Here is a 27,590-nt window from a genome sequence, read left to right as displayed (position 1 = left end):
GAACAAGTGGTAAAATATCATCAGGACCTGCAGCTTTCTTAGCATCAAGATTCTTCAAAATACTTTTGACGTAAAACCACAGGAGACATTTAATGGAGTGTACTCAGAATGGTGGGAGGTAGTTTACCAAGATCATTAATACATGAGTTGGAAGAAAAATGGGATGCTACCAGGTCAGCTGTATCCTTGGCTGAAATGGCGACAGAACCATCTGGTTTAGACAGGTAGGAATAGAGGTGGGCAAAAGATGTGGCCAGTAAATAGCTTTGGCAAGAGACCAGAATGCTCGGCTACCATTTGGACAAGAAGCAAGTTTTCTACACTAATTAATAACTGCTTTACAGTTGTTGTGAGGTTTGGTGTAGGCAGAAAATTAACCTGGAGATTTGGATACGAGCCAATTACAATATGCAACATTCTTCTCTTGAACTGCCTTAGCACATTTATTGGAAAACCGAGGTTTAGATAAAGGATGAGATTTTAAGGTGGAGTGTGGAATAAATCCCTACAAGAATAATTTCACTGACACAATCTGAGTAGACATTCACATCAGAAGTTATGAAACAGTAATCCGATGAAGGAAAAGAAATCACGCAGATCATCCCATTTTGCATTTCTGCAATGCCAAACAACATGAATTTGGGAATGGCCATGACAGAAAAGTTCCATTGGAGAAGAGACCATCACCAAGTTGTGATTTGAGGTGCCTAGAGGACTACTTACCTCAACCATGTGCTTAGAAGTTGTTTGTGAGTAAAAGATCAAGCATGTTGGCTGTATTGATAGGTTGTCCCGTATTCTGGTAGGTAAATGAACAACTATGCAAGGTCATTAGTAATTGCAAAAGCCTCAGCATCTCAGCCAGTGGGTCCATATGACTAGAAAACGGAAGCCAGCTGGATTACCGGCCCCGCATACACGCTGCTCAGACTCCCTCCAATCACTATCTGGCAGAGTAGAGGCAGCAAAATCATACACTAGCTGATATGGAAACCTTCTAGAGAGTTACCAATAGGGTTTAGTCCAATGTACTAATTAGCCACCTGCCTGTGAACACTGTTTTAAAGCTGTACTCTCAAAATTTAAGGAAGATTGGATCTCGCCATGATGTCCATCGTAACCTCAAAAGACATCAATCATACTGCATGATGGAAGAGATGGGGGAGAGTTTACTGGAGCTTTGCTCTGGAGACTAAACATGGATTCCACCACTCCAAGCTTCCAATTAGCAAAGTGGTTGTATTGCACTGGTTGATGAGAGTCATCTATCACCTAGTGAATTCTTTGGTACAAATTTTTTGTGCACAACTCCTTGCCAGTCAAAAAAAATCACATCATTTTGGTTCAAGACTTTTGGAACCAGAGTTTCTTTAGCCTTGGCAAATTTTCTCCAATCCATGCAGTTCATTGTCATTTTGTTTAATATGTACACAAAGCACCTGAATTCATCATCTCCGGTTATGATTTTTTTAAAAGAAAAGTATGGACCACTATGTCATCTCATTCAAATCTCAACCTGCAGCAACTCGTTCTGCCATCAGTGCATGCATGCATGCAGTTGTGAAGTGCGAGCACACTTTTTTTTTTTAAATCTTCGACAATAGTCAAACGTGCGGTATTCTTGCTGATGTGAAGCTGCTCTTCTATCATTCGGATGGACAGGTGACGATCTTCTATTAACAGCAGCCAAACTTTTTCAATGGTCAAGTCCATATGAGACTGGGGTGGATGATCGCTTATGACATCATCCTGAAAATCTTCCTTCCCTTCAAGGAACCACCCCATACCAGTGAAAAATATTGGATTGTGATAGTGCTTCGTGTCCATCAGCTGAATGCACTGTTGCAACTGTTTCAGTTCCACTTTTCTGGCTTTAAAATAACAAAATTTATCACCATTCTTTTCTCTTTCTTGGTCCCTGAATCCATGACATCATAATTTTACTGTACCAGCTCTTTTATATATATATATATATATATATATATATATATGAAAATCCCAAACAAGAAAGGTAAGAAAACTTATAGTATGTAGGTAAAACTTAATAGTACTTATTACTGTGCAAGGGGTTGAAAGAGATGCTGGAAACTTTGCTCTTGGGACTAAACATGGGATTCATCACTTCAAGCAGGCCTGACGTAGCCGAGTGGTCAGGAGCGAGAGTGCATAGCACGCGTTCCTTGACGGGACCGGGGTTCAAGCCCGTGACTACTAAATACGATAAATATTTGTATTGACGATTTATTGTAAACTCTACTGACTTGGTTGTCGTGCCGGAGTATAAACAGAAAATTTATTTATTTCATCACTTCAAGCATCCAGTAAGCAAAGTGGTGGTATTGCACTGATTGATGAGAGTCGTCTGCCACCTAGTATTATATTATATTATAGTATTGTATTATTAGTGTTATTTTATATTAGTAGTGGTACTACTTAGTATTAGTATTAATAGTAAAAAAATGGCGCCTCCGTAGCCAGCTGGGCAGGAGCAGCAGTGCATAGCACACACTTCTTGATTAGCCCAGGGTTCGAGCCCGTGCCCACCAAATATGAAGGATGCGGAAAGGTCAGGGAATGACTACCGCATATCCCCGGAACAATATGGCCTTGGTTGCTAATGCTCCTAAAAACCAAATAACAAACTAATAGTAAAATGCATGGGTTGAAGGAAAAGGGGGATTTTGAGAGAGATTAAGTGTGATTAATGCTGAAAAGAGCTGTTTTTTTTTTTTTATAAACACAACTAAGATGTGAAATTGCCAAAAAAATGTCTTTCTCTGTCTTCCAAAGACATTAATCTGGGAGACATTAAACCTTTCAGAAGTTCACATACAGATCTACACTTGATGTGGGTTATGCAATAAATGGATGAAAATGACAATTTAGTTTTATAGCTTTCACAGTAGTAGGCAAATTTGGGCTACTAAAGGTGATACGAAATCTCATATGATCAGATCAGATGTATTTCATAGAAATTCCAGATCATATGCACTGGATATGACTCTCTCTCTCTCTCTCTCTCTCTCTCTCTCTCTCTCTCTCTCTCTCTCTCTCTCTCTCTCTTTTTATTGGAGCACATCTTCTGGTGGTTTAAATCTTCTGTTAACTTTCGTTTACTCATTCATCCATTTGCATATAGCAGCTCTCATTATAGTTTTCATAATCTTGTAGTCTGTATCGTTATCTCCACTCTCACATTGCTTCATATTATCTCTCACACCACACAGATTCACAACCTGGTAGGAATTGATTAGATCTAAACCTAATGAAATGCAAATTTTATGTATGACAAATTTTTGCTTCCTTATTGAAGAAATCTGGGTAATAGAGTGAACAAAAACAGTGTATGTTCTGTAATCTTAGAATGCTATTTAGATCGATATCAGCTAGTCATCACGAAACAGTCTGTGAAATGTAAATTTACAGAAAATCAGAGCTGTGTGTTGGACAGATGGGTGTGTATGTGAGTGAACATAGCTGGGAGTGCTTGCTGATCCCACTAGAATGGTGTTCGTTTGGTCCATACTATAATTCAACTTCAGGAGCATGTGATGGTATTTATTATTCCCTTTTTTTTTTCTTTTTTTTTTATTTAGATAGCAGGATGTGATTATTGTATACATGTAAAGTATAGTAATTTAATAAAACAGACAAGGAGCATAAAATAACTTCCCGTGATGAACTTAGCTTATTATTAGAATTAGCTAAATAAAAAGAAGCCAGAGACCTTTGCTGAATGAGCCATAAAAAACATTACCCTGTGTATTCTCCCTTAATTAGCAAATACCATTCTGACAGACCTTTGAATTTCCTCAAACTCTCAACCTCAAATACCCATGGAGGCAACTTGATCTAATATTTAACAACTTACTGTGAAAAAGAAAACTTCATTCATGTCACTCCTTATTTGGGTATCCTTTAGCTTCTCTCACCAGCCACTGTCCAATCTTTTGCCTCATAAACAAATCTGGGTGATAGAGTGAACAAAAACAGATCTAATCTGACAGTATAAGACAACTGTGAGATTACGCTTAGAATACAGTGTTCAGAAACGGAAGCCACACCAACAAAAAAAAAAAAAACACCATAAAAAGGGCAAAAGATTGGACAGTGGCTGGTGAGAGTGGGTAAAGGATAACCATATATAAGGAGTGATATGAATGAAGTTTTCTTATATACAGTAAGCTGTTAATCATTAGATCAAGTTGCCTCCATGGGTATTTGAGGTTGAGAGTTTGAGGAAATTCAAAGGTCTGCCAGAGTGGTATTTGCTAATAAAGGGAAATGCATAGAGTAATGTTTTTTATGGCTCATGCAGCAAAAGTCGATCAATTCGGCCCTGGAGGGATTGTGCAAGGCTCAAGGGGTAGAATTTTTTTCAGCCTGGACTGTACTTGTTAACAGGAGAGATTGCTTCTACAGGGATGGGATACACTTAAATAGAAAGGGTGCAAGAATTTTTGCTGATGCTGTCGAGGCAGTGTTAGGTGGGTCGGAAAACTGCTAGTTGGGGGGGGGGATACAAGGACTAATAGATTAACAGTAGCCAGTGGCAGAGGTGGAAGTGATTCTTGCACTGCTTCTATTGAAATGAGCAGAAGTCTGAAAAACAGGATGCAGGATATTTCAGAGACTGCTGGTAGTCATTGCGGTACAAGTAAACACATGGGTTGTGTTAGGGTAGCTAAGAATAGAAACAGGTGCATGTATACCTGCGTGTACACCAATGCTAGGAGTTTGGTAAATAAATTTGATGAATTTGAGGTATTGCTCAAAACATCAAAGGCAGATATTGTTGGGATATCAGAGACGTGGTGTCACACAGATATAAGTAATGCGGAACTGGAATTTGGGGAATACAATGTGTATAGAAAGGATAGACGGGACAGGAGGGGAGGAGGGGTCATGCTATTAATTAAGAAACACAAAGTCCAAGGAAGTGAAGCCAGTCGACATCGATGGACAGGGCAGCGTCGAGTCAGTTTGGTGTGACATAAGCATAGGGAAATCAAAATTGAGAGTAGGAGTGTGCTATAGGCCTAATGACTCTGATGAGTATAATAAGATGTTGTACAGGGAAATAGAGTGGGCCAGTAAATCAGAGAGTCTTATAATGGGGGACTTTAATTTCCCAGATATTGACTGGAATTTGTGGGTTGGTCACTCGCACACTAGCAAGGCTTTTGTGGATTTATTGGATGATTGTTTTCTACATCAGCATGTTCGTGAGGCAACAAGAGGGAGCAATACTCTTGATCTGATTATCAGTAGTGATTCTTCATGCATTAAGAACCTGCAGATAAATGAACCACTAGGTGGCAGTGATCACAGTGTGTTGAAGTGGGATTTACTCAAGGAGGTAACTACCATCAGAGGTAAAGGGAAGGGTTTTTGTTTTCGTAAAGGCGACTATGATGGTCTGAGACAGTATTTAAATTCTATACAGTGGGACCAACTGATGATGTTACCAACAGCAAACTCAAAATGGGAAGCATTCAAGGAACTAATCTTGGAGGCTACCAGGCTTTACATACCAACTAAGAAATATTGTTCAAGGTTTAGGCCTAAATGGTTGTCAGATGAACTAATGAGACATGTGGCAGAGAAGAAAAATGCATGGGATACATACAAATTAATGGGTGACATGGAAGCCTATGATAGATATAAGTTGGTCTGTAACCAAGTCACAAAGGAGATTAGGCAGGCAAAGGCAGACTATGAAAAATCCTTGGCAAAGGATGCAAAGAAAAACAGAAAAGAGTTCTTTACATACTTGAACTCGAAAAGGAAAGGGATGAATCAGATTGGTCCACTGGATATTGATGGTTCAACAGTTGAGGATCCTGCTCAGGTGGCTAACAATCTAAACGAGTATTTTGCATCTACATTCACGCATGAGGAGTTATTCAGGAAGGAGAATGATGTAGGTAAAGTAAACATTGGCAGTGAGCTGGATGATTTTGTAATAACTGAGAGGAAAGTGGAGGAGAGATTGTTGAGGATAAACATAAAAAAGGCACCTGGGGTGGATGGGATCTATCCAGTTATATTAAAGGAGGCAGCAAAGGAAGTAAGCAAACCCTTAGCCATAATTATGAGAGCTTCCTTGGACTCAGGGGAGGTACCTATGGACTGGAGATGTGCAAATGTGACCCCAATTCACAAAGGAGGTTCAAAGGCTGACACAAGTAATTATAGACCTGTTAGTTTAACTTCTGTTCCAGGTAAATTAATGGAGGCACTGGTTAAAGAAGCACTGCAGGATCATCTAGACAAGAATTCAGTTATAGCTCAGACGCAGCATGGTTTTGTTAAGGGCAGGTCTTGCCTGACCAATTTGATTGGATACTATGATGTAGTCACAAAAGAACTGGATGCAGGGAATAACTTTGATATTATATATTTGGATCTTAGAAAGGCTTTTGATACTGTTGCACATGGAAGACTGCTGCACAAATTGGAGCAGTGTGGCATTGGAGGCAAATTGCTGCTATGGATAAGGGGATGGTTGAGTGGCAGAAGACAGAGAGTGGTAATCAATGGACACTGCTCAACGTGGACTAATGTTATTAGTGGAGTTCCTCAAGGTTCAGTGTTGGGTCCGTTGTTGTTTTCGGTGTTTATGAATGATATTGATGATGGGATATCAAGTTTAATGTCCAAGTTTGCAGATGATACAAAGGTTGGCAGGGTCGTTAAGGACAATACTGACGCTATGCTGCTGCAACAGGATCTGGACAGGTTGAACAGATGGGCTGAGAGGTGGCAAATGAGGTTTAACATCGACAAATGTAAAGTGCTGCATATGGGAAACAGTAACCCCAGAGCAACGTATCAACTCTGCGGTACTACACTGACAGTGGTGGAGAATGAAAAGGACCTGGGGGTAATTGTGCAGGCAGATATGAAGTTCTCTGAGCAGTGCAGACGAGCTGCAAGAGTAGCTCATGGTGTCTTGTCAATGATATACAGGAATTTTTCTAGCAGGGATAAGGAGGTGATTATTCCCTTGTATAAGGCAATGGTAAGGCCACATCTTGAGTAATGTATACAGGTCTGGAGGCCTCATTTCAAGAAGGATGTAGAGCTGCTGGAACGGGTACAGAGAAGGGCAACAAGATTAGTAAATGGAACAAAGGGTTGCTCTTACGAAGAAAGGCTTAAGTTTTGCAAATTACAGAGTCTGGAGACTAGGCACCGGCGAGGTGATCTGATAGAGGTGTATAAGGCTTTGAATGGTTTGAGCATGCTCAATGCCAATGGGATTCTTCATCTTTCTCAGAATAATCACCTCAGAGGGCATAAATTCAAATTGAGGAAGGACGGATGTCGGATAGATGTGCGGAAATTTGCCTTTGGCCAGCGGGTGGTTGGTTGGTGGAACCGACTTCCATCACTGGTTGTTGAAGTTGATAGCCTAAACAAATTTAAAGCTCAACTGGACAGGTATTTCGAACGAACGGAGGGGTGAAATGGGAGTGGTTTTTTTTTTTTTTTTTGTTTTTTTTGGCTGATGCTGAATAAGCTTGCTTTCTTGCATCATATGCCTCTGCTAATGCTAATGCTAATGCTAATGCTAAGTCTCTAGCTTCTTTGTATTTAGCTAATTAATAATAAATTAAGTTCTAATGTAATAATAAGTTAATAAGAGACAATTATCAATTTACAACTTGTCTCTTCTCCAATGGAGCCTTTATCTCATGGCTATTCCCAACTTGTGTTGTTTGGCATTACAAGAAAGCAAAATGGGATGACCTGTAAGATTTCTTTTCCGTGGTCGAATTTCTGTTTCAAAACTTCTTATGTCAAAGTTTGGTCAGATAGTGTCAGTGAAATTATTCTTGTAGGAATGCAATCCTTTATTCCACACTCCATTTAAAATCTCGTCCTTATCTAAACTTTAGTTTTCCAATAAATGTGCTAAGGCTGTTCAAGAGGAGAATGTTGCATATCGTAATTGGCTTGTTTCCAATTCTTCAGTTTCAATTTTTGCCTATACCAAAGCTCGCAACAATTGTAAAGCAGTTATTAATTAGTCCAAACTAGATTTTGAACGGGCTCAGGGTAGAAAACTTGCTTCTTGTCCAAATGGTAGTTGAGCATTTTGGTCTCTTGCCAAAGCTGTTGGCCGCAACTTTTGCCCATCTCTGCTCCCCCCTCCGTCAAAACCAGATGGTTCTGTTGTCACTTCAACAAAGGATAAAGCTGAGCTGCTGGCATCCTATTTTTCTTCCAACTCATGTATTAATGATTATGTATTAATGATCTTTATTAGAAATCATAAATTTCTAATAAATATTACAGTGAATATAGTAGTTTACCTTGACAAGATATGAAGTTTGCTTGATTGATATTTTTGTTAACTGACATTTCATTTTTTTCCTTTTTTTTTTTTTTTTTTGGATTGTAAAATTTAAAACAGAAAAAAAGATAGGCAGCAAATAACGATGAGCACAGGATACACAAATTGCACAAGTGAGACAAGTCTATGAAGCTTTAAAAATAAGAATGAAGAGAAGATTTCGTTGAAGGGGAAACATTTCATCATAATAACATAAAAACCCACAGAATTCCAACTATCAGTATTATCGCAAATGCAGTAAGATCGAGTTTACTACCCGTTTATAATTGGATTGTAGTAACAGAAAACCCAAATAAACCATGAACTGCAAATTGTTTTATGGTAGTGACCTCAAAAAATGTGCTCCTCTGGTCACACTATCACGCTTCGTGAAATTTTTGTTCTGACAGAAAAATGTGAGCTGAAAACATCAGTTGACCTACAAAATCACATGTTATCTTGTGAAAGATAACAGTGTGTCTTCGACCAATACAGCTACAGTAAATTGGAAATATAGCTCTCACATACATTTGAGGTTTGACATTTTTTAAGCTATGTGAACTTGTATGTATTGCTGCACATGTCGCTATGTTCACTTGGTGCCGGGTTTTGCATTCACCTGCTGTTGCTCTCGCATACAAAATTGTGCATGAGCCAACATGAAAATCGTGTTGGAGCAAATTTGCGTTGCGAAGATGTGAGTTATAGCAGAACTGACTGTATATGAGATCAAAATTGTTTTTACATCTATCTGTGTTGCAGTATCCAGTCAGCTTGGTTAAACAAAATCAGCAGATGGATACTAGGTTAGCCTAGTATCCATCCGCTGCAATTTGCAGAACTTAAGCCTCTCTTGATAAGAGGACCAATTTGTTCCTCTCACCAATCTTGTTTCTCTTCTCTGTACATGCTCAAGCATATCTTTATCCTTTAAAATGAAGCCTTCAGACCTGTACACAGTACTCAAGGCGTGGCCTGACCATTGCCTTATACAAAGCGATAATCAGCTCCTTTTCCCTGCTAGCAAAATACCTGTATAAAAGCTGCTCTGGCAGCCTGTCTGCATTACTCAGAAAACTTCCTATCTGACTGTAGAATTACTCCCAGGTCTTTCATTTCATTTTCTACCACCCTAAGTGTAGTACCACACAGTTGGTACGTTCCTCTGGGGTTACTTCTACCCATATGCAATACTTTGCATTTGTCAATGTTAAACTTTAGTTGCCACTTCTCAGCCCATCTACCCAAATTTTCTAGCTCCTGTTGCAGTAGTACACTGCCATTATTGTCGTTAACAACACTGTCAACTTTGTACCATCTGCAAACTTCTATGCCAAGCCTGATATACCTTCATCAATATCATTGATAAATATACAAAACAACAGTGGGCCCAATACCGAACCCTGTGGGACTCCACTACTAACATTTGTCCACGAAGGGCAGTGTCCATTGATTACCACTCTGTCTTCCCACATTCAACCACCCTTTTATCCATTGTAGCAACTTACCCTTAATACCATTCTGCTCCAATTTGTATTCACAAAGGGGATCCATTGATCTCCTTTGTGAATTGAGAATACATTTATACATCTCCAGACTACAGGGACTGGTCTTAAATCAAAGGATGCTCTCATATATTATGTGCAACAGTATCAAAACCTCTCCAGAAATCCAAGTATATGGTATCAAAATTATTATTATTTATTATTTTTTTTTTCATCCCTTTCCTTTGTCATTGCATCATAGTATCCAGTGAGACTGGTCCGACAAGATCAGCCCATTACAGATCCATGCTGTGAGTGCAATATAATTGCATTCCTGTCTAGATGATCCTTCAGTACTTCAACCAGAGACTCCATTATTTTTCCTGGAACAGAGGCTATGCTAACAGGTCTGAACTACATCATGTCACCAATATTTTGATTCCCCTTTGTGAAATGAGAATACATTAGCACATCTCCAGTCGAAAGGAACATTCCTTGAAGCTAAAGATGCTCTCATTATTATGGCTAAGGGCTTGTTTACCTCCTTTGCTGCAGCTCTTAATATAATGGGATTGATCGTTATCATAAAATCATTAGATTTTGATGAACTTTTGGCATTACACTCCCTAAAAAACTCCTCGTGCGTGAATGTAAATGCAAAATACTTATTTAGTTTTTCAACAACCTGAGCAGAATTATCAACAGTTATACTGTCAACATCAGGAGAACTATGAATGTGATTCAAACCCTTCCTCCTTCTATTAATATAAGTAAAGAAGTCTTTGCTGCTTTTCTTTACATTCTCTGGCAGAGAATGCCAAGAAAAGAAAAGATTTCTCTAATCTACTTTTCCTGCCTAATCTTGTTCATGACTTGACAGACTAGTTTATATCTACCATAGAATTCTGTGTCACTTGATAATTTATATGCATCCAATGCAATTTTTATCATTGCTCCAACCTCATCAGTTCACCTGACATCCATTTAGGTCCAAGCCTGGAATGGTATTTCTTCTTTCGTTTTAAAAGCCTAGTAGTCTCTACAATTGCCTCCCTGAATGCTCCCCATTTATAATTTGCTGTTGGTATATTCATTAATTGTTTCCACAGCATAGAAATTAAAAACTGTCTGCAAGTGATGTAGTCATTGTACAAAAGCAAAAGTCTTTCACTTTGCCCTCGACAGTAGTTACACCTTGAAGTAAATCCCATGCCAGTATGTTGTGATTTCTGCCACCTGGTGGGTCTTTCATCTGTAGATTCTTAATGTATTAGAAGACGAAATGCACAAGACATAATTTCTTATGGGTTTAGGTAATTAACTTTATAATATCAGTGTAGATACACCATAGTTTACCCATAAATTTGAACTACGTGTGTAGTGTGAAGGCATCGTTTTAATTGTATTTTATATTGTGGGCATCTTCACAACGAGGTAGCTGGTATAGCACTACTTCAAATAAATAACGCTTCTCTAGTAAAGAAGACTACTGTTATTTATTTACAGTGGATACCACCACCCAGACGATCATTTTGAAGCAAGTTGGTTTCATCATTGGTGGGTGGGCAGGTACCCTGGTAATGCAATATGCCATCACAGTTGAGAAGTAGTAGTAGTAGTAGCAGCAGTGGCATTTGTTGCAAGAAAGCAAGTGTATGAGCTTATGCAGCATCAGCCAAAAAAAAAAAAAAATCACACCATTCTCTCCAAATGCCTGTCCAGTTCCTCCTTAAATTTATTCAACCTATCAACTTCCCCAACGACAGATGGAAGTTTGTACCAGCAATTAACCGCCCGCTGGATAAAGGCAAATTTCCACACATCTAATCTACATCTGTCCTTTCTTAATTTGAATTTATGCCCCCTTAGGTTCGTAATCTGAACAAGTGGAAGGATCCCATCACAATTCAGCGTGTTCAACCCATTCAAGGCCTTATACACCACAATCAGATCACCGCGCAGGTGCCTAGTCTCCAGCCACTGCAATTTGCAGAACTTAAGCCTCTCTTGGTAAGAGGATCCCTTCATTTCCCCCACCAATCTTGTTGCCCTTCTCTGTACACGCTCAAGTAAATCTACATCCTTCCTAAAATGAGGCCTCCAGACTTGTACACAGTACTCAAGGCGTGGCCTGACCATTGCCTTATACAGAGGGATAATCACCTCCTTTTCCCTGCTAGCAAAATTCCTATATATCATTGACAAAACCCCATGACCTGCCCTGGCAGCCTGTCTGCATTGCTCAGAAAACTTCATATCTGACTGCACAATTACTCCCAGGTCTTTTTCATTTTCTACCACACAGTTGGTACGTTTCTCTGGGGTTACTTCTACCCATATGCAGTACTTTGCATTTGAAAAGGTTAAACTTCAGTTGCCACTTCTTAGTCCCTCTGCCCAAATTATCTAGATCCTGTTGCAGTAGCACACTGCCATTACTGTCATTAACAGCCCTGCCAACCTTTGTATCATCTGCAAACTTCAACATTGAGCCTGATATACCTTCATCAATATCATTGATAAATTTACAAAACAACAGCGGACCTAACACCGAACCCTGTGGGACTCCACTAATAACATTAGTCCAAGAAGAGCAACACCCATTGATTACCACCCTCTGTCTTCTCCCACTTAACATCCTTTTATCCATTGTAGCAACTTACCCTTAATACCATTATGCTCCAATTTGTACAATAGTCTTCCATGCGCAACAGTGTCAAAAGCTTTCCTGAAATCCAAATATATGATATCAAAATTACTTTTTGCATCCAGTTCCTTTGTAACCACATCATAATATCCTATCAGATTTGTCAGACAAGACTTTCCCTTAACAAACCCATGCTGTGTCTGAATTATTGCTGCAGTCTTGTCTAGATGATCCTGCAATGCATCTTTAACCAGTGACTCCATTATTTTACCCGGAACAGAAGTTTCACCCTTCGATCCCCCTTTGTGAATTGGGGATACATTTGCACATCTCCAATCCGTGAGAACCTCTCCTGAGTCCAAGGATGCTCTCATAATTATGGCTAAGGGTTTGCATAGTTGCTTTGCCGCCTCCTTTAATATAACTGGATAGATCCCATCCACCCCAGGTGCTTTTCTTGTGTTTAACTTCAACAATTTCTCCTCCACTTTGCTTTCAGTTATTAGAAAATCATTAAGTATCCTGCTACAATTTGATAACCTTCTGCCATTTTCAAACCTTAATAATTCCTCATGTGTGAATGTAGATGCAAAATACTCATTCAGTTTGTTTGCTGTCTGAGCACGATCATCAACAGTCGAACCATCAATGTCAAGTGGACCAATCAGATTCATCCCCTTCCTTTTAGAGTTTATATTAGTAAAGAAATCCGTGCTGTTTTTCTTAGCATCTTTTGCCAAGGACTTCTCGTAATCTGCCTTCGCCTGCCTAACTTCCTTTGTCACCTGATTACAGACTAGCTTATATCTGCCATAGGCTTCTGAGTCGCTTGATAATTTATATGCATTCCATGCATTTTTCTTCTCTATTACGAGTCTCATTAGTTAACCATTTAGGCCTAAACCTTGAACAATATTTCTTAATAGGTATGAAACTTTTAGTAGCATCCACGATTAATTCCTTGAATGCTTCCCACTTAGAATTTACTGTTGGTAACATCGTTAATTGATCACACTGTACAGAATTTAAAAACTTTCTGAGACCACTTTACTCACCTTTAAGGAAGCAAAACCCTTTCCTTTACCCCTGATGGTAATTAAATCTTTAAGTAAATTCCACATCAGTACACTGTGATCACGGCCACCTAGTGGTTCCTTTGTCTGCAAATTCTTAATACACGAATGATCACTGCTCAGATCAAGAGTATTACTCTCTCTGGTTGCCTCTCGAACATGTTGCTGCAGAAAACAATCATCCACAAAAGTCTGACTAGTTTGTGAGTGACCAACCCACAAGTTCCAGTCAATATCTGGGAAGTTAAAATCCCCCATTATAAGACATTCCGATTTACTAGCCCACTCTATTTCTCTGTATAATTGTTCATTGTACTCATTTGCGTCATTAGGCCTATAACACACTCCTACTCTTATTTTTGCTTTCACAGTGCTTATGTCACACCAGACTGATTCAACAGTTCATCTATATCAACTGGATGCACTTCTTTTGATTTTATGTTTTTCTTAATTAACAGCATAACACCACCTCCCTTTCTATCCTGTCTATCCTTTCTGTACACATTGTACTCCCCAAATTCCAGTTCAGCATTCCTTATATCTGTGTGACACCACGTTTCTGCTATCCCAACAATATCCGCCTTTGATGTCTTGACCAACGCTTCAAATTCATCAAATTTATTTACTATACTTCTAGCATTGGTATACATGTAAGCATACATGCTCCTACTCCTATTCTTAGTTACCCTACACATTCCATATAACCACCTATTTCAGGATGACTGCCATCCGTCCCTGAAACCCCCAACACCCCACGCTCCAGGTCGCTACTTATTCTAATAGAAGTTGTGCAAGAATCACCTCTGCCTACGGCTACTGTTAAACTATTAGTCCTTGTATCCCCCCAAGCTAGCAGTTTTCTGACCCACCTAACACTGCTTCGATAGCATCAGCAAATATTCTTGCACCCTTTCTGTTTAGATATATCCCATCCCTATAGAAGCAGTCTCTCCTGTTAACAAGTACAGTCCAGGCTGAAAAAAATTCTATCGTGTCTGGGCAGAATTGCAGACACTTTCAAATTCAACCCTAATTCTCGGCTTTTGTTCAACATTGACCTGTACTTGTTAAGTAATTCTGCCGGTCTCCTACTCCTAATATCATTAGTGCCAACGTGTACAACTATAGCACCTTTTGTGCCCTTAAAAGTTGATATCCGCTCTACAACGTCATCAACCTTTGCCCCTGGCAGACATACCCTGGTCCTGTTCCACCTATCCGTTTTACAAAGCATGTTTCCCGTTTCCCTGACAATAGTCTCCAACAACTACTAGTTCCTGAGGGACCAGTGCAATCTGCCTTGAGGGTTGCCGCTATTCCCACAGTATGAGAGATGCCAAATGGTGAATAAATAATAATGTATTTGAAGATGAAATGCACAAGGCGTGATTTCTTACGTGTTTAGGTAATTACACAGGTGTTCGAAGAAAGTGCATTACCTAGGAATTTCACATTTCTAACCCTTTTTTTGCAATGGTATGTTACATTAATGACTAGCATCACAAATAGAAATATAAACAAAAGATATTTATTAATAGTTAAGGCGAAGCTTAGTAATATTTGACAGGTGCTCTCAAAATATTCCAAAATGAGCATTTGCAACCTTTATACAACAGTCTTCGTAAACAAGACAATTATGGCTGAAATGTTATCAGAAGCCCTCAGTTTGCTTCAGTTTATCATTTTAAATGGAAAACAAAATGAAACGTTCACCAGGTGCAAAGTAATATTTAGTTGAACCGCCTCTGGCCCTGATGACAACAGCACACCATCGAGGCATTGACAAGATCAATTTCTGAAGATAATCAACTGATAGTTCGTGGTTCCAAACACGAATTATGGCTTCCTGAAGTTCACAAAGGGTCTTTGGTTTCTTTCTGGCAACTGCAGATTTCACATGATGCCAACAGTTCTCTATAGGATTCAGGTCCGGGCTGTTTCCTGGCCAGCTGAGAGTTGTAATGAACTGTTCTTCCAACCATTTTTTCACCTGTAACAAATGTAAACACATTACTGTCAAATCTCTAATGCAGAAATGAAGCTAAAGTAGTTACAGAAGTGCCTACTTACACTTTTTGCCCGATGACAAGGAGCAGAGTCGTCCTGAAAAATGCAGTTACCTGGCAGGATGGAATGGTCTCTAATGGTTAGCAACAATTTGCCTTTCAATATAGCCAGGTATCCATTGGCATTTATGGAACCTTTTATAAACTACAGGTGACCTCCTCCGTGATACGAAATGCCCCCCCCCCCGTATCATTTGACTCGTAGGGAATTTCTCTGCAGACACCATACAGTCTGGATGGTATTTTTCACCACATCTATGGCGAATCGTTTGTCTGCCATCAGAGCTATGCAGGTTGAATTTCTTCTCATCCGAGAAAATAACTGACTTCCACTGCTCGGGGTTCCATTTGACATGCTCTTTAGACAAAATTAATCTGGTCTTTTTCATTTTTTGTGTGAAGAGGGGCTTCTTAGGACAATGGACGGCGAGTCCATTTTCGAAAAGGCATCTTCTGACTGTTACTGCACTTGCTACCACTCCTGTATGTTCTTTCCATTCTCTTTTCAGCTCAGATAAAGAAACTTTACGGACTTGCGTAAAGGAACCTTGCTTCCAGTTTCTTTTTTTTTCTATCAGCAGAAGCAGTATTCTTGATTTTTTTGAAAGAAATCTATTCACTGTCGATTGATTACGACACTCTCTATAAGCAATTTGACAGGAAGAACATCCTTCCTCATGTAAAGCAACAATAGCACACTTTCTTCGTGGCAGCAACTGCACATAACTCACCTTCCTGACACAAGCAAGGAATGACTGCAATTCTTGCAGAGATATATATGGCTGAATATATGGCTGAAATACTTATATGGCTGAAAGTAACAGCTGATGCAATATTATGTCATTACCTACACAATCTTATCTGATTCAATCAATAAGAAATATTACCATATACTTACGTTATTTGTACAACATTTACAATTTTAAGGGGTGATGCACTTTCTTTGAACACCAGTGTATAATATTGGTGTGGATACACCACAGTTTACCCATAAATTTGAACTACGTGTGTAGCGTATCCACTGAAAATAAATAGCAGTAGCCTTCTCTACCTAGAAGCATTATTTAATTGAAGTAGTGCAATACCAGCCATCTCATTGTGAAGACACCCACAATAGGAGATACAATTAAAACGACGCCTTTATGCTACACATGGAGTTCAAATTCATGGGTAAACTGTGGTGTATCTACATCGATATTATATAGTTAATTACCTAAACCCATAAGAAATTATGCCTTGTGCAATTCATCTTCTAATACATTGTTATTTATTGACCATTTGGCATCTCTCATATTGTGAAAATAACTTCGTAACTGTGATGGCATGTTGCATTACCAGGGTACCTGCCCACCCACCGATGATGAAGCCAACTAGCTTCAAAACGATCATCTGAGTAGTGGTATCCACTGAAAATAAATAACAGTAGCCTTCTCTACTAGAGAAGCATTATTTATTCGAAGTAGTGCAATACCAGCTATCTTGTTGTGAAGGCACCCGCAATATGAGATACAATTAAAACGATGCCTTTACCCTACACACGTAGTTCAAATTTGTTGATTATCTGTTCAAGAGTTTTATTTTCTATTTTCTACTCACAAACCCTCAGGGTCCATTCACTATCTGGAATGTTAAAAGTCTTCCATTATAAGACATTCATTTACTAATCTAATCCATGGGCCATACAGTTGTTCATTAGACTGATCACAATCATTAGGCCAGTAACACGCTCCTACTCTCATTTTTACTTTCCAGTACTTTTGTCATTCCAAACTGACTCAGTATTGCAGTGGCCACTTGTGTGCACTCAATGTACTGCCTTCGATTTTATGTACTTCTTAACTAAGAATATAATCCCCTCTGCACTCCCGTCTTGTCCGCCTTCTCCGTACACATTGTATTCACTGTATTTGAATTCTGTATCCCTTATATTTGAGTGATGCCATGACTCTGATATCCACACAATGTGTGCATTTGATGACTTGACCAGTATTCGTGCATTATTTTTTACTCTTAGTGACCCTAACAGCACATGTATTTCCTTGTTCCATGAAGGTCCCAGCAGGTCTCAACATCCCCGACACTTCACTCTCCAGGCTGTAGTATCTTTTAATAGATTCAGTACAAGTATCTATAGGATTAGCAGGCTGGGCGAAGGTGTTTAAAATCCTATTTAATGATCAATTCCAGCCAATAAGGACATGAGTGAGCCAGTCGAACAACTTTGAGGCAGTCTGCACTACACCGAGGAATCCCCTTCACCAAATCCAATGCCGCCGGGTTTACATCCCCCCCCCAGACCACAATGAAGACTAGAGCTGAGCTGCTCACGTGGTTAGCAACCAACTTAGTGCCTACAATTCCAACTGTTGTAGCAGGTGATTTTAACTTGCCACTGCCCAGGCATGGGAATGCTCTTGTGTGCCTTGAGGCCATTCTTCAGGCCTTCAATCTTACACAGTTAATGACACAACCAACTAGAGCAAGTCAAGCACTGGACCTAATCTTCCACAACTTGCAAGATATCAACTCCTATCTAGCAACTTTTGATTCCAATCCAATCACCCAATTGCATATAAACTATCTTTACAGAGCAATTCCCTTGGGTTCCCTGACAAGTACTCCGACTTGTCTAGGATAGCCTGCTTTACTAAATATCTGAAGCCAGAGATCATTCTCCAATGTTCGATTGGGTTTGACTGGGGAAGTCTCTATTCTGAGCTGTTGGACGATGCCATTATGCTCTTGTCCGAACAACTGAAGTTAATTGCGCTATGTGGTGCAGAACCACCAGGATTGGTAACAGGTCAAATCAGGGTTTTAATAAGGAAACGAAGACTGCCTTCATCAGGAAGCAGAAGGCCTATCAGAAATGACAGAAAACCCAACTTCCCTCAGACCTTTCCATAAACCCCAGAGGCTCACATCTGGTGAGTATGGGCTTGGCACACCCAGGGTCTTGAGCTAGATATCATCATTCTTCTCTTTCTTGGTGATTCCTTTCTACTTCTCTCTCTCTCTCTCTCTCTCTCTCTCAGAATAATTCAGAAATTTTTTTTTCACTGGTTCAGCATAAGCCTCTGGCTTCCTTGCACCATATGGCTAATGATAATCTTTAAGAAAGAAAGCGCATGCTGCTTGAAAAAGAAAAGGCAAGTACTTAACCAAGCTGTTCTGAATAGCATTAGCATTAGCATTAGTAGAGGCATATGATGCAAGAAAGCAAGCTTATTCAGCATCAGCCAAAAAAAAAAAAAAAAAACCCCACTCCCATTTCACCCCTCTGTTCGTTCGAAATACCTATCCAGTTGAGCTTTAAATTTGTTCAGGCTATCAACTTCAACAACAAGTGATGGAAGTCGGTTCCACCAACCAACCGCCCGCTGGCCAAAGGCAAATTTCCGCACATCTATCCGACATCCGTCCTTCCTCAATTTGAATTTATGCCCTCTGAGGTGATTATTCTGAGTAAGATGAAGAATCCCATTGGCATTGAGCATGCTCAAACCATTCAAAGCCTTATACACCTCTATCAGATCACCTCGCTGGTGCCTAGTCTCCAGACTGTAATTTGCAAAACTTAAGCCTTTCTTCGTAACAGCAACCCTTTGTTCCATTCACTAATCTTGTTGCCCTTCTCTGTACCCGTTCCAGCAGTTCTACATCCTTCTTGAAATGAGGCCTCCAGACCTGTATACATTACTCAAGATGTGGCCTAACCATTGCCTTATACAAGGGAATAATCACCTCCTTATCCCTGCTAAATTCCTGTATATCATTGACAAGACACTATGAGCTACTCTTGCAGCTCGTCTGCACTGCTCAGAGAACTTCATATCTGCCTGCACAATTACCCCCAGGTCCTTTTCATTCTCCACCACTGTCAGTGTAGTACCGCAGAGTTGATACGTTGCTCTGGGGTTACTGTTTCCCATGTGTAGTACTTTACATTTTTCAATGTTAAACTTCATTTGCCACCTCTCAGCCCATCTGCTCAACCTTTCCAGATCCTGTTGCAGCAGCATAGCGTCAGTAGTGTCCTTAACGACCCTGCCAACCTTTGTATCATCTGCAAACTTGGACATTAAACTTGATATCCCATCATCAATATCATTCATAAACACCGAAAACAACAACGGACCCAACACTGAACCTTGAGGAACTCCACTAATAACATTAGTCCACGTTGAGCAGTGTCCATTGATTACCACTCTCTGTCTTCTGCCACTCAACCATCCCCTTATCCATAGCAGCAATTTGCCTCCAATGCCACACTGCTCCAATTTGTGCAGCAGTCTTCCATGTGCAACAGTATCAAAAGCCTTTCTAAGATCCAAATATATAATATCAAAGTTATTCCCTGCATCCAGTTCTTTTGTGACTACATCATAGTATCCAATCAAATTGGTCAGGCAAGACCTGCCCTTAACAAAACCATGCTATGTCTGAGCTATAACTGAATTCTTGTCTAGATGATCCTGCAGTGCTTCTTTAACCAGTGCCTCCATTAATTTACCTGGAACAGAAGTTAAACTAACAGGTCTATAATTACTTGTGTCAGCCTTTGATCCTCCTTTGTGAATTGGGGTCACGTTTGCACATTTCCAGTCTATGGGTACCTCCCCTGAGTCCAAAGAAGCTCTCATAATTATGGCTAGGGGTTTGCATACTTCCTTTGCTGCCTCCTTTAATATAACTGGATAGATCCCATCCACCCCAGGTGCCTTTTTTATGTTTATCCTCAACAATCTCTCCTCCACTTTCCTCTCAGTTATTACAAAATCATCCAGCTCACTGCCAATGTTTACTTTACCTACATCATTCTCCTTCCTGAATAACTCCTCATGCGTGAATGTAGATGCAAAATACTCGTTTAGATTGTTAGCCACCTGAGCAGGATCCTCAACTGTTGAACCATCAATATCCAGTGGACCAATCTGATTCATCCCTTTCCTTCTCGAGTTCAAATATGTAAAGAACTCTTTTCTGTTTTTCTTTGCATGCTTTGCCAAGGATTTTTCGTAGTCTGCCTTTGCCTGCCTAATCTCCTTTGTGACTTGGTTACAGACCAACTTATATCTATCATAGGCTTCCATGTCACCCATTAATTTGTATGTATCCCATGCATTTTTATTCTCTGCCATGTCTCATTGGTTCATCTGACAACCATTTAGGCCTAAACCTTGAACAATATTTCTTAGTTGGTATGTAAAGCCTGGTAGCCTCCAAGATTAGTTCCTTGAATGCTTCCCATTTTGAGTTTGCTGTTGGTAACATCATCAGTTGGTCCCACTGTATAGAATTTAAATACTGTCTCAGACCATCATAGTCGCCTTTACGAAAACAAAAACCCTTCCCTTTACCTTGAGTAAATCCCACTTCAACACACTGTGATCACTGCCACCTAGTGGTTCATTTATCTGCAGATTCTTAATGCATGAAGAATCACTACTGATAATCAGATCAAGAGTATTGCTCCCTCTTGTTGCCTCACGAACATGCTGATGTAGAAAACAATCATCCAATAAATCCACAAAAGCCTTGCTAGTGTGCGAGTGACCAACCCACAAATTCCAGTCAATATCTGGGAAATTAAAATCTCCCATTATAAGACTCTCTGATTTACTGGCCCACTCTATTTCCCTGCACAATATCTTATTATACTTATCAAAGTCATTAGGCCTATAGCACACTCCTACTCTCAATTTTGATTTCCCTATGCTTATGTCCCACTAAACTGACTCGACACTGCCCTGTCCATCGATGTCAACTGGCTTCACTTCCTTGGACTTTATGTGTTTCTTAATTAATAGCATAACCCCTCCTCCCCTCCTGTCCTGTCTATCCTTTCTATACACATTGTATTCCCCAAATTCCAGTTCCGCATTACTTATATCTGTGTGACACCACGTCTCTGATATCCCAACAATATCTGCCTTTGATGTTTTGAGCAATACCTCAAATTCATCAAATTTATTTACCAAACTCCTAGCATTGGTGTACACGCAGGTATACATGCACCTGTTTCTATTCTTAGCTACCCTAACACAACCCATGTGTTTACTTGTACCGCAATGACTACCAGCAGTCTCTGAAATATCCTGCATCTTGTTTTCCAGGCTTCTGCTCATTTCAATAGAAGCAGTGCAAGAATCACTTCCACCTCTGCCAGTGGCTACTGTTAATCTATTAGTCCTTGTATCCCCCCCAACTAGCAGTTTTCCGACCCACCTAACACTGCCTCGACAGCATCAGCAAAAATTCTTGCATCCTTTCTATTTAAGTGTATCCCATCCCTGTAGAAGCAATCTCTCCTGTTAACAAGTACAGTCCAGGCTGAAAAAAATTCTACCCCTTGAGCCTTGCACAATCCCTCCAGGGCCGAATTGATCGACAAGGCTCTCATCATATACTCCCTCCTATCGTGTCTGGGCAGAATTGCAGACACTTTCAAGTTCAACCCTAATTCACGGCTTTTTTTCAACAGTGACCTGTACTTGCTAAGTAATTCCGCCGGTCTCCTACTCTTAATATCATTAGTGCCAACGTGTACAACTATATCACCTTTTGTGCCCTTAAAAGATGATATCCGCTCTACAACGTCATCAACCTTTGCCCCTGGCAGACATACCCTGGTCCTATTCCACCTATCCTTTTTACAAAGCATGTTCCCCGTTTCCCTGACAATAGAGTCACCAACAAGTACTAGTTCCTGTGGGACCAGCGCATTCTGCCTAGGGGGCTGCCTCTGTGTTGCCTGATGACCAAGTGCAAGCTCTGGTGTTGATGTGGGCAGCTGAGAGCTTGATGGGCCCCTCAATTTATTTCCTTTGAGGGCATCCACTCTGTCCTTCAATCTCACATAAAGGCCCATAACAACGCTGAGTTGTTGCCTGATTTCCTTGCCCATAACAACGCTGAGTTGTTGCCTGATTTCCTTGCACTCCTTACATCGTGCACACACAAAGACATCCCCCTTGGCAGTATCATGTCCCGTACCCGACTGCTCCGCAAACATCAAGCAAACAGTGCATTTTAAAAGACTGTGATTCAGAGGGCAACTGCCCCCCTCAGTTCTCCCCTTAACCACAGCACTCCCATTAGCTTGAGCCTTTTGCTTTGCTGCTCTGGTCAGAGTCATTATTCCGATTTAATTCAATAAAATTCAAAACAAAAATTAAATCCTTAAGTTATATCCCAAAACAGTTATGTTATATATATATTTTTTCGGTATCTAGTGTTTTCTACGAGTTCCCTTTATACAACTTCCGTATCAGAATAGGTTGAAGAGGGGTAGAAGAATCCTTTCGGATCATCATCATCTAGCCATTGACCAAAATCTTGTCCAGGAATAGGCACAGTTCAGCTTTCTGCAGGCAGATTTTCCTGATTCCTCTCTCTCACAGGACTGGTTACCTAGGACACACTTGGCTGACATAAAAAAATAACTAGAGACCCTAATTGATGTCAATAAATGATCCAACAAAGCTATTGTGAGTCCGGATGGTTTCCCACTCTTTATTATCAAAATTTGTAGCCCATATATAGTTGACCTTCTCCTTCATCTTTTCAGACAAATCCTGCAATCTGTAATAGTTCCTTCAATTTGGAGAACTTACTATGTTAAACCCATTCCAAAGATCAAGAAAACCAAAAGAAAGACATGCGACCAATCTCCATCAGTTGTTGTTTACTCAAAATTTTTGAAAAAGTAATTCAGCCAGCAGTTGCCCATCATTGCTTTGGACACAGGCCCGAGTACCTGCATACCATTCTGCACAGGAGATCGACAACTACCAATCTTCTTGATACCCTCTTCAGAATTCAGCTGATCCTTAACAGCAAATCACAGATTGATATCATATTCCTGGACATTAAATCGGCTTATGACAATACACCTCCCAGCTCTTTTTACCATTCTGAAACAATACTTCGGTCTGGCAGATACCTTACTTCAAATTTGAAGTCAATTTTACTTCCTAGACTCCTGTCTGTGACCCATAACAACTTCCGGGTAACTATTGATGTCTGAAGAGGCATCCTGCAAGGAAGCGTGCTGTCAGCTGTCTTGTTTGCAGCAGTTTTGGAGCCTTCAGAATCCTAACTTTGTCTCTTACGCTGATGATCTGAAGTTCTACGTGAGCTCAGATCATAATCACCAGATTCGTGATATTAACCAACAAGTTTCTAGGCAGATATTGAGTTTGGAAAATTATCTTGCCACAATTGGGCTGCATCCGAGCCCTTCCAAATCAGCACAACTGCCAATAACCAAGAAGAGAGTCAAAAATGATATCCAAATCTTTGTTAGTGGGGAGCCGATGCAAAAAGTATACTGACCTTGGCCTCACCTGGGATGTTGGGCTTATCTTTGTCTCACTTTGTCAGGATAAGGCAGAAAACGTATGCAGCTTGGTGCCTCTGTAGCCAGGTGGGCAGGAGCAGCAGTGCGTAGCACATGCTTCTTGATTAGACTGGGATTCGAGGCCGTGACCACCAAATACGGAGGATTTTGAAAGATCAGGGAATGACCACCGCATATCCCTGGAGTAATATGGCCTTAATTGCTGATGCTCCTAAAAACCAAACAACAACAACATACGCGGCTCTTTGGGCAGTGCATTAGGAGCTCATTGGTGTGCATCAGCCAGCACTGCTTGTTTGGCACATCCTGAGGTGGTATCTCAATTTAGAGTACTGGTTGCTTAGATGGATGAACAGGGTGGTAGGCCATCCCCTAACTATCTCCAGATCGATCCTACGGGTAAATCTGGGCACCACTCCCTGCAGACATATCATCATGACAAAAAATGTCCTCACGCTTTCACGGCTTCTAACTGGGTGAATTGATGCTCCATCAGTATCCACATTAATCTCGGGCCCGAGGAGGGCAAAACGGGAGCACCCCAACTCCTGTCTCCCTCTGCATCTTACACTGTCAAGCATTGATTCCTTGAGGAACATGTTTCCAGCCAGTTGTCTTCAGATCTTCAATAAATTATTATTATTATTATTATTAGCCATATGGTGCAAGGAAGCCTGAGGCTTATGCTGCACCAGCCAAAAAAAAAAAAAATCCCGAGTTACCCTGAGAGTGAGAAAGAGACAGACAGAAGGAGAAAGGAATCACCAAAAAGAGAAGAATGATGATATCCAGCTCAGGACCCTGGGTGTGCTAAGCCCATACTCACCAGATGTGAGCCCCTGGGGTTAAGTTTAGGATACACCCTGTTAGGTTCTGTGAAGACAAGCTCTACAGGAAATAAATCCTCAGTTCTTGAGGATTTATTTCCTGTATTTCCTGAAAACTGCTACCAGATAATGAATCTATGATACTCACCTGCTCCTGGACATAACCGACCGACTTTTTTTTTAACTTGCCAATTTGTATTTGACAAAGACTTTGTTTAGTCTTCATGCAATTGTATATTTTGTATATTTAATCCTGTAAATGTCTCGGGTCAAGCATGCATGTACTCTTGTTTATTGTACATGTGTCCCTCACACCTTAGTCTGTAAATATTCACACCCTTCTCACACTTTAGTCTGTAAATATTTGCACCCTTCTGGCACAGAGCCATCCCGGGGTGCCCCAAGATTTCTTGGGAAATAAACTGATTTTAATAATAATAATCTCTTTAACCTCTACTTGTTGCTACTGTTAATCTATTAGCTCCCCCTTCCTATACTTGCTGTTTTCTGACTCACTTAACATAGCATCAGAAAATATTCTTGCACCGTTTCTGTTTCAATGTATTCCATCTACAGAGTAACAGATTGGAATTTAGAAACCACTCTGTGCTCCACATTATCCTATCCATTTGTTGGGGAATTTTTGTTAAGAAGTTTTCTAACAATGAGAAGAGAATAATGTACTTTGAATGATTTTGTTGGAAAAATGTTTATTCTTGCTAGTGTTTTGTATAAATGTCACGGTATATTCCATTATTTTGTCAGGACCATCTCATTCAGGAATAATTTAAAATAACAAAAGTTTGTGAGTGTTTCAGTTCAGGTGATAGGTAATGTTGACTTCTGTAGAGCAGCTTTATTAGCTCACCTAGCATTTTGAATAATTCTGGTGGAATGTAGTTTTCCACTCTGTTTATAGAAAAACTTCATTATTAGCATTCTTTCTAACAAATTTTTAAAGGTTCCTGCAACAACTACAGAAAAAAAAAAAAAAAAAAAAAGGAGCAATCAGGACTCTAAATTCAAGGTTTAATGGCTTTAAAAGTGTAAATTTGTTACCAGTCTTCTAGATAGAGACATTTCCATTGGTACAACTGGATAACAATAAAGTTCATATATTTTTCCACTTTGGTAAATAATTTTGTCTGTTGATGAAGAAAGCTTCTGAGTTAAACATTGCAGTTTGTTTTAATTTCTTGCTTTTAATATAATTTTATAACTTTTACATTGCACAATTATATTAAAGTATTATTTTAATTTTATATTGGTGTGCTCAGTTATTTTTTAATTAGTTACTCACAATGGCAAGAAAATGATATATTGTTATTTCCATTACAAGACAGATCTGTAAATAAAAATATATCATATATATCACAAGAAATGGCCTTTTTGATGTAAAAATTAACTTATGACTCACTCATTATATCATACATTATCATTTCACTTGATTAATATATATTGGCTCTGTACTGTATAAAATAACATAAAATATTGACATAAAGTATATAAAGGGAGAAGAAATTTTTGCCTTTGTTTATTTTCAGCTGGATACTCAGGAAGAAGTTAAAAAGGAAGGAGATCGTTTGTATAAAGAAATTTCAGACATGCAAAGCCATCTTCAAAGAATTCAGGCTCCAAACATGAAAGCCATTGAAAAGTAATTTTTTTTTATTACATTACAATAACACATTAAATCTTATGAAAATAATAATTAAATGACATGAAGTTGGAATGGTAAGTATACATTGCAACACACAATTTAATTTAAAAAAATTAATGATTACATCGATCTGCATATCTTGGGGGGAGATCCTTTATGCACCTTGTTCTGCTACTTCGGGAGTTTTCTTTAATAAAAAATTGAAAAATGCATTCTTCTGTATCTTCTATATTACACATTTACAGTAAAAGCTTTGTTATACAGCTGAATTTGGATTGGAGCATTTTGATTATCCAAATTTTCTCGTCATCTGATCAACCCATCAACCTAGGAAAAACATACAGATGACAGTGGTAGAACCAAAATTCTGGATATGTATTGTAACCAATAAAAAAAGTATGTATAGAACAATCAGAACAGTAAAATTTAATCTTATTTTGTTTAAATAATAAAAAAAAAAAAAACTGTAATTATTGTACAATAACGTACCCATAATTGCAAAATTTCTTTTAATTAACATGCAGTGCTACTTACTGAATTTTTCAGGAACTTTTTTTTTTTTTTTTTTTTGTTTTTTTTTTTTCAGACACTTTCTCCCCTTAAAAAAACCAAACAAAAACCTAAAATTCACCTGCTTCCTATACACCAAAGGTATACTAGATGCACACTGTGATAAAAACATCCTGGTGGCCTTCCCAAAAAAGCTAGCTCTTTTACTGTGACCATTCTAGGTCACATGTAACAAGGGAAACAAAAAGTAAGATTGCAGAATTAAACAGGAAATGGCCTATAATTCCAGTAGGCCTTTGCCTACTACAGTCATTGGGCATCCCAGTGAACAAAACCCTTTAAAGTATTCTTCTGTGATGAGTAGACCAAATGAGTGGAGTCACTAAATCGTGATTTGACACAAACAGAACCAGTGAAGTAACCAACCATTTCCCGGGTGTGAAAATGGATGAAAAATAGTGAAAATCAGAGGAACATAAGACAGTTTTCTCATCTTTCAATAAATGTGGAATCTGCGATAACTTTGATGGCATGAAGATGTACACCCTTTGAAAAAAGTAGAAGTTTAGTCCATATCATGTAATGACAAGTGTGACAGTAGTGACAATACATTACTGGTG

General features: G+C 39.4%; 1 protein-coding gene across 1 annotated transcript in view; it reads left to right on the top strand.

The window, feature by feature from the left end:
* The window catches only part of SMC1 (structural maintenance of chromosomes 1), a 635,181-nt gene that overhangs the window by 533,869 nt on the left and 73,722 nt on the right, over positions 1 to 27,590 (top strand). Inside the window, exon 22 of the mRNA XM_090388169.1 lies at positions 26,345 to 26,457. Within this exon, the coding sequence (XP_090244295.1) occupies positions 26,345 to 26,457 (113 nt within the window). The remainder of the gene's footprint in view (positions 1 to 26,344; positions 26,458 to 27,590) is intronic.

This window comes from Mastigoproctus giganteus, chromosome 13, assembly GCF_048544385.1.
Source record: "Mastigoproctus giganteus isolate SK-2022 chromosome 13, ASM4854438v1, whole genome shotgun sequence".
Classification (NCBI taxonomy): Eukaryota; Metazoa; Arthropoda; class Arachnida; order Uropygi; family Thelyphonidae; genus Mastigoproctus; species Mastigoproctus giganteus.
This window is presented reverse-complemented; position numbering and strand designations above follow the sequence as displayed.